Source organism: Humulus lupulus, chromosome 3 (genome assembly GCF_963169125.1).
Source record: "Humulus lupulus chromosome 3, drHumLupu1.1, whole genome shotgun sequence".
NCBI classification, from domain to species: Eukaryota; Viridiplantae; Streptophyta; class Magnoliopsida; order Rosales; family Cannabaceae; genus Humulus; species Humulus lupulus.
Window position 1 is genome coordinate 39,405,572 of NC_084795.1, and position 9,372 is coordinate 39,414,943.

The window sequence follows — 9,372 nt, forward strand, 5'->3', positions numbered from 1 at the left end:
GCTCGTTTTTATGTTAAAGACAATTATTTTATTTTATTTTTGTAAAACCATGGATCCATGTAATTATTTTCAAGTTTTTATTCAATAAAAAAGTAATATTTTTGAATTATGATCCAACGATATGTTCTCGGTAATCTATGAGAAGTTAGGGCGTTACACAGCCCCCCTCAGCCACAAAGGTGCCTCCTAAAGCTTCCAAATTTGGTGTAACCTTTAAACCTCACTCTCATTTGTTTTGCTATAATGACAATGAACGTGATATGCCTCTTTATGTTTATCGCAAGTTCATTTGTGAGAAGAACTATGACATGGCTACCCATAGGTGTTTTGAGGTTGTGGGTTGATTACAAGAGAGGGGCTGGATTGATTCTTTACAATGGTTTATTGGTTATATGGATCGGGTAGTGAAGGACTTTTATGCAAATTTAAGTGATGATTCTTGAAATCTGGTTCTCCTTTGCTGGGCAAAGTGTATGTCCGAGGACATTTTTTCTCTTTCACTACTTTTGACATAGCAGCTACTTTGCAAATTTTCCTTGGCATCGAGTCTGAAGATTTTGATGTGGATAAAGATGTCATCTTGTCCGAGATAGTGGGGCAGAAAGTTACTTGGAACCCGAGCACTATCATCTCCATTAGTAATCCCACTCACCAATATGCGGTTTTAATGAGGTTTGCACTTTCTAATTGGTTGCCTTCTTCTAATCCTGCTATTGTCTCCCAAGATCTTGTTGTGTTGCTATTTAAAATTGGAACAGGAGTGTCGATTGATCTTGCTTCCCTCATCATAGAGCAAATTATCTATTTTTGAAGGGGTAAAAAGAAAGGCGTTAATTTGATCTTCCCTCAACTGATCTACAAAGTTCTGGCCACTCACAAGGCAATCCTCCTTCCTCATGAGTCAGTTGAAGTTTCATCTCCTGGCCTAACTTTCAGGCCACCTGAATGGAGGGAAGCTTCCAAAAAGCAAAAGACAGTGGTTCTGCCTAATGTCTCTGCAGGCACAGGTTCTGCATCATCAATTCCAGAGGATGTCACTGCAAAATTGGATGCTTTGGATACCAAAATCTTCGCGGTCCTTCCTCGTTTTGACACTGTGGATGTTACTCTGCAACTCGTTCTAGAATAGCTCCAGGCTCTCTCCACCAAGTCTCATTAAGTTTTTTCTATGCACTTTGTTGTTTTTGTTTTTGTTGGACTTTGGCCTCTTTCATAAACAAAAAGGGGGAGAGATTGTTGCTTTGTTTGTTTAAATTCCTGCTCTAGATCCTACACTTTTAGGGGGAGTGTTATTTTATGTTTTTACTAACTTTGGACCCTTTTTTTTCAGGGGGAGTTGGCTTTGTTTTATTTAGACTGTGTTTAGTTAGAGGCATTTCCTTGATCTCTCTAACAATGTTGTTGCAGGTTTTTAAACATGTATTATTTTTGTCTCTTAAAAAGCCAAAGGGGAAGATTGTAAAATCATCTTCAATTGGAAAATTATGAGCTGACATTTATTGGTATATTCTAGCTGGAAAATCTTGGTTAATTTATTTTATTTCTTCATTGGTTTTAAATGAGTAAATCTTTAAAAAAATGGAAAGTTTTTTGGTAAAAATATTCCAACTTGATCTCTATCGTTTCATTCCTAAGTTTCAGGGATATGATATTATCCAGGTGATTCAAATCTTGGTCTCCACGAAAATGAACCTGGATTGAATTATGTCCTTGAAGGCTTAATCCTGAAACATCAGGATCAGGTATGCGTTGACAAAATCTTTATCTGATCTTGCAGGATTTGCGCTGAACAAAATTCTTAAAGATTTCAAATATTCTCATTTAATATTTGATATCTTTGGAAAACTAGAGGAAAGAATTTTTCTCTTCTATAAAAAGGAGACTATTTGCCTTGGAAATTTCACCTCTTCCATTCTCTAGTTTTCAATAGATATCTTGTGTGAGAAGAGTTGTCGTTTTGATGTTTCTTTGAAAGGAAAGTCTTGGTATAGCTTTCACTTTCACTGATTAATTGTTTCTGAATAGGTACCAAGGTACTTGTGACACATACTACCTTCAGGAGAAGGTGCATTCAAGACTCACTTCGGGAGGAAGTGAGCATTCATCAACGAGGAAGAAGGAAAATTTCGACTCTTGGTGAATTTACAAAGATTGGATCAATAGAGTGAATACTTTCAGATTGCGGCAAATAATTAGAGGGAGTCTATGTTTGCTTAAGTCACGTTTGTTGTATTTGTGATATTTTATTAATCAATCTTTTTCTCTGGGTTTGTGTCCCGTGGACTAGTAGTATTCGCAAGAATACTGAAACCACATAAAAATCAGTGTATCATTTTTACCTTTTAGATCTTATTTATCTATTCTGTGTATATTTTGATTAATTAGTATCAAGTTCATATTGATTGGAATATTGTTCTGTCAAACACATTTGCTTAACCTTTTATTAATCAAATATGATAACATTAAAAGTTGGTATCTAAAAACGGAATTTTCAAATACACGTATCCCATAATTATAAGTTTCTTTTCTTCTTCTTTTAGTTATATTCACTTTGTTTTTTTCATAAATAATCTAGCTGATTTTTGGTAAATCCCTATTTTTTTATTTGTAAAAATAGTTTTTTTTTTCTCTTCACTTATACTCACTCAAAATCGACCGTCTTTTTTTTTTAATAAATACATGCCATAAACTTGAAATTACAAAAAGAGCTTGCCAATTCTTAAACCACAAAAAAACATCAAAATAAACTATTAGCCCAAAAATATCATGTTAAATATTAAAGTGACATTTTTATGTTATTATAGCATGTTAAAACCATTTTTCAGAGTTATGATTTGTTATGTTGAGATGTTATTATCATGCAAGTCTGATTGAAGTTATATAGATGCAGGAGTTAAATTGCTTTTCATCAATGAGAATGGATTCTATATGGAATAGGTTCTATGGATACAATTTTTTTACACTAATTTTTACATCAATAATACACCATTAGTTAAAAAGTATTTAATGGTCAAGATTATAGCATATTAACAAAGTAAACAAGCAATAGAAAATATCGAGAATAAATATGGTAATGATTTATATATGGAAATATTATAAATTTGTTAATGGTACATATAAATAACATATTGTTTTAAGATAAAACAAAAACGTGCATGTGTGTACATGGTGATTATCATATAATTATAAGATTAAAAAATTAGATAAAAAAATTGAAACTAAAACTATTTTTTTTCTAATATCATCATGGTATTATGAAGCTATAGTAACGAAAGCAACAATGTACGCATGTATATTTGTTTCTAATTATGGCTATATTTGAGAAGATTTCTATGTGTGTTGTTGTGACTCGGGAGAGGAAAGAGAGGTTTTGGGGAAAAAAAGATAGATAATATTTTTTTGGGAAAGGACTTCGGTGGGTATTTTTAGACTTATCCTAGGTTTTTTTGTTTTGTTTTCGGCACATGAATAAATAACATTTGTAACCTTAATTTTTATATGGTGGTACGTTGTAATTATAAATAGAGTGTTGCTATTTGACACATTAAGGTGTCCAACACCACATGAGTTGGCACCCTATGGTTGGTTAGTGATACTCCATAACTCTATTATTAAATTCAAATGTATGGGACCCGATATTGAATTTCATCAATAACGGTATGACACCTCCTTGTGGTGTTGGCACCAGTAGTGCTCCTTAGCATTTCTTTTATAAATACCTCTTACAAATTTTCAAAAAATTATGAATAATTTAGGGTGTTATAATCATGATTCAATTTCAAAAAACATGTTACATATATACTTATTTTGATTTTTGAATCTTGATTTCGTCACCCTAAATAATTCACAATTTTCTAAAAATAAACTATCCAAACTTATATATAATCAAATCCTCTATATATTTTTATTTCAAAAAAAAAATCCTCTATATTATTCTTTATCATAATCCCTAATAATTAATAAGTATTAAATGAAAGAGGTAATAATATTTTTGACATCATTGTCTCAACTAATAAAATAAAACATACCATTAATAAGACACGAATTATTTTGATCAAACTAATTTACGTACGATTGGTGTAGTCGCATGTGTTTGGGGAAGGAATGCTACAAAGTCTTATATATGGAATAAAATATTTGCATTTTATTGAGAATAGTACGTACTCTGATGAACAAGAAAAATTCAATCCAAATATAAAGTATAGATGCATTAATTAATTGATTGGGCAGGAAAGGAAATTAATTAAGAAAAATTCAATCCAAATATATATAATAAATGAATAAAAAATTACATAAAATAAAGTATATGAATGTGTAGAGTGTGCAGTGATATATGTTCGCATGATATATAATAGGAGACTATTCTACTTCAAGTTGAAATTGTTCTTTTTCTAATTCGATGCAACTGTCATTACTGCAACTGCTACTGGAACTAGAATCATCATCATCATCGTCGTCGTCGTCGTCATCAATAATAGTAATATCCTCCTCCTGCAGATCATGACGAGGATTAATATCATTCCTACCAGCAGCATACATGAACAGCATCTCCTCAAGACCTTCGATGGTAGACTCCATAGCAAAGGGATGATTCAGCAACATCTCAGCAGAGGGTCTCTCATTGGGGTTCCTCGTAAAACACTTGATTAAGAAATCTCTAGCAGTCTGGGAAAACCCTGCTCCATGATGTGGTAGAGCATCAAGCGGCGTTTCTCTACCTATCTTCTGCAACAACTCCTCCTTCGTCAGCATCTCCTTCCATGGCGGTCTTCCAGTCAGCATCTCCAGAACCACACACCCAAGAGCCCAAATATCAGACGCCTGCTCTTGAACACTCTCCACCACCGCTTCTGGAGACAGATACAACAAGGTTCCTCTCACCGATGATGATAATGGTGATGGGTTTGATCTCTTCAGCCGCCTTCCTCCATCATCGTAATTACTACTTCTACAACTCCCCAACTTCGCTAGACCAAAATCACCAATCTTCGCCACCATACCACCATAATTTTTTGTGCTAGGCACCATTAGAATGTTGGCTGGCTTCACGTCGCAGTGAACAAAACCCTTGTCGTGAATCAGCTTAAGCCCTCGAAGAATCGAACGAGTGTGTGATCTTGCTTCCGACTCGAGCAATCCTACGCTGTTACTCTCGATCAAACTCTCCAAACACCCACCGGACGCGTATTCAAGAAACACATTTAGAATCGCTCCTCCTTCACCGCCGAGGGTAAAATCGTGGCCGTAGCACTTGATGATGTGAGGACTGGAGCCCACACACTGATACACCTTCTCCTCCATTATCAGCTCATCAATCGAGCAAGAATCCCACGCAGATTTTACCGCCAAAACCGGAGGGAAATCTTTGAATCGTAGTAGCCTACGTTCGGGGAAGAGAGCTTTGTGAACGCACCCGAAACATCCTTTTCCGAGCAACGGCCCGCGCACCCATTCACCAACACCGTCTTCACTCACGCTTATATCTAATTTTGGACTACGATGATCACAATCATGATCATCTTCTTCTACTTCTCGTGGTCTCTTCATTATTGATTGATATTCAAATTCATTATCTACCCTAGTTCTATGTATATATATAGGTTTCACGGTATCTTAGGAATATAAATTTAAAAATCAATATTTTTTAAATAACTATAATAGATATTATTTAAAAAAATATCATAATAAGTTATTACTTAATTATGAAAAAATGATAACATCTATGATAAAAATTATAATTTAAAATGTTAAAAATACATTTTTTTTCTTAAAATTCGGCCGTGAAAATCTCTAAAATTAAAACAACCTTATTTAAAAAAAAAAGTATAGTTCAAAAGTTTAAAAAACATACTTATAAACGTTGTTATTAAAAAATTGAATTCCTTAATTAATTGATATACAAATATGTTATTATTATAGATATTTTAATTTTTATCTTAGATATTTTTTTCATTAATTAATTAATAACCATAAATTGAATAATTTTAATTAATATCTATTATAATTATTATTATAGATATTTATTTTTAATTATCAATTATTATAATAGATATATTTTTAATTAATTTATAACCACAAATTAGAAAAAGTAGAATAAAAAATGAAAAAAAAAAGAAGAAAATAAGTAAAACCATTTGAAGAAATTTTAGAATGCATAAGTTATCTTTCAGAAATTTATATCATGTGTAGTTATTATATATTCATCTTTACATAATGATGAATATTGTATTTATTGAATAAGACAAATACATTATGTAAATTATGACTTGCAATAATATTTATTTTTTTAATTAGTTTTCTCTCTAACATTTCTTTTATATATTTTTTTTTCTAAAAGAATATAATATTTAAACGATATGTATTGATAAAAAATTTCGTCAACCAAAATTCACTACAAGAAAAAGATTCTATAGCAACGATTTTTATTGTCGCTATAGATTAAGAAGTTGTCGTTGTAGGTCTACAGCAAGACATGTCATCGCCAAAACAACATCATTGTAGGTTTGTATGTATAGCAACCTACAGCGACGACAAAACGCAATCGTCGCAGTAGTGTTTTACTACAGTGACGACATGTCGGTCGTAATAGGGAATCTTTTTTTTCAGTTGGACTGGGATATTGCGACAACATGTTGTCGTTGTAGGTGGTTGCACAATTTAAAATTTTGAATTTCAAAATCTCCTACTGTGATCGTTGTAGGTCTGCCGACCGCCCCATCTATAGCGACGATATGTCATCGTTGGAGAGTGTGTTGGTTTATATACCTACAGCGATGGCATGTCGTCGTCGTAGTATCACAAAATCTCAGATTTTCGTGTTCAACGAGCACCTTACGTCGATGAGTCCTCTCGTAGTAATACAATTTAAAAAAAAATTAATTTATTAATTATATTGATTAAAATTTATTTAATAAAATATAAAATATTAATTAAATAAGTAAAATCAATTTATTAAATTAAATAATAAAACTAATTTATTAATTAAATAATAAAACCAATTTAACAATATCCATAGTCTCCGGAATGTAGAAAACAAAACATTAGTATTGTCTCCAAAATAAATAAAAACAACACAAAATATTATTAAGTTCAAAATAATAATATAATAAAACTAAATGTCATCAAAATCAATTCCAAAGACATTATCGTTGGGCTATTGTGGTGGCTGTGGTGGTTGTGGCTGTTGTGGTTGAAAGTTTGCCATCATGGACTGTATCATATTCCACTACAAGAAAAAGACTCTACAGCAATGACTTCTATTGTGATGACTCCAAAGTCATCGCTGTATGTAGGCAAAATCCACAAAAAATTATTTTTTCTTAATTTATTTAAAAAAATAAGCTACAAGGTCGTCACACAACACAAAACCAGGCCTTCCAAATTCCTGATACCCTACACCAACGACACGTAGTCGCTGTAGGGTATCAGGAATTTGGAGAGAACACGAGGCGGGAAGTGACTCTACAGCGACAACAGGGTCTTTGTCTAAAAAAGAGAGGGAAACATGTCTGTCTATAGTGACGACACGCTATAAGATGCTCAGGGAACTCAACCGCCCAGAGTTGGTTGCCTATTTGCATCCCCTATAGCGACGAGTCGTCGCTGTAGAGTCATCATGGAAAAAAAGGAAGGAAATATGTTATTCTAGAGCGACAACATGTCATCGCAGTAGGATAGGGAGGGAACTTAACCACCAAGAGTCAGTTGCCTATTTTTTACTCCCTATAGCGACGACATGTCGTCGCTATAGAGTCCAATTTAGTCCACTGGTCAGTTATTTTGTACTCTACAGCGACGACATGTCATCGCAATAAGACCCAAAATAAAACATGGGAACGTGAACCGCCAAAAAAATTTAGTCAAATTTCACTGTCTACAGCGACAACATGTCATCGTTGTAGAGTACAAAATAGCACACGAGATTATTCGTGTACTATTCACTATCCTACAGCGATGACATGTCGTCGATGTAGGGTCTCACCGTTTGAGTGAAACGGTACATTTGATATCAGTGACGACCGGGTCATTACCCGTGTCGTCGCTATAGAGTCCATCGTCATTAACCCAACCCGAGCCACTTTCTTCCCCATTTTTCTGAAAAATCTGAAAAACAGAGACGGAGAAACCGCGGCTCAACCCCTTTTAAGGAATTTTCAGGCTAGTTTTTGGCCACATTTCTTCAGGTATGTGTATTTATTACTCATTATTTTGTATTTTATTTATTAAAATGTATTTTTTGTCAATATTTGTTTGAGTTTTGTATATGGTAAAAAAAATTGTGATAGTTTTTCAGATTGTGCAAGGATTGTGAGTGGGTGCCTCTACGTTGGTTGGAGCATTAATAGAGGTATATATGCATTTTTATTTATCTTTACTTTATTTTTTGGCAGTTATATATGTATTTGTTTATTTTTTTTATATATATGCATGTGTATATAAATAAATGTGAATGTGTTTATGTGTATAGATTTTTTTTTTAAGAAAATATGGATTGTTTATGTTGATAATTTTTTTTTCATAGATTAATGTATATGCTAATTGAGTTTAATTTTGATAATAAAAAAGTTAATTTGACATAAAGAAGTTTCATAGTTGTTTAATATTTTATTATAATAAAATTAAATATTAGGTTATAAAAAATACTAATTTAGGTGATATTTCATTGTATTGGGTATTCTATGTTATAGGTTGGATAAATTCATATTAGATGTTTATATTTTTTTTTAATTATATATATGTTAGGTTAGATAAATAATATGTTGATATGGGAATATGTTTATAATTTATTTTTGTTGTTTATTTGTCAATTTAAATGATTGTATTAAAATTTATGTAAGCTCTGGGATTGGTTTATATGTTTTTATGCCGATTTTAAATTTTGGGATAGGTTACATTACAGCCGTTATGCTGCTGAAATTTTTGTAGATTTAGAAAGATTAAACACTACAACATAGTTTTAAAGTTAGTGTGATTACATTTTTTAATGAATAAATTTTAAATCAATTAATAAAATTAAATAAAATAGGTAATTAAGTTAATTTTATTCTTAAAATTAAGTTAAGATTAAAATAATAATTTTAAAATAATAAAGTTTTATTGTTGTTTTAAAAAAAATAAAAAGTGAAAATTATATTAAGAATTTGATAATTATTAAATAGCATAATAATAATTATAATTAAATATTTGATTATATAATGAAACTTTATAATACCTTCATAACTAACAATAATATATATTCCTAAAATTTTATAATATATATTCATAAAATTTAATAATTTATTCATAATATTTCATAAAATTATTAGCAAATAAAGGTAGTTTTTATGATTATCATATTGTGATAATTTATTTTCTGTTTAAATCAGTTATGAC

General features: G+C 31.5%; 1 protein-coding gene across 1 annotated transcript; it reads right to left on the reverse strand.

Moving 5' to 3' along the window:
- Positions 1-4,359: 4,359 nt before the first annotated feature.
- Positions 4,360-5,547, reverse strand: LOC133823964 (mitogen-activated protein kinase kinase kinase 20-like). Its single transcript, XM_062256823.1, has one exon. The coding sequence runs from the start codon at positions 5,545-5,547 to the stop codon at positions 4,360-4,362; it is 1,188 nt and encodes a 395-aa protein (XP_062112807.1).
- Between the last annotated feature and the right edge of the window lie 3,825 nt (positions 5,548-9,372).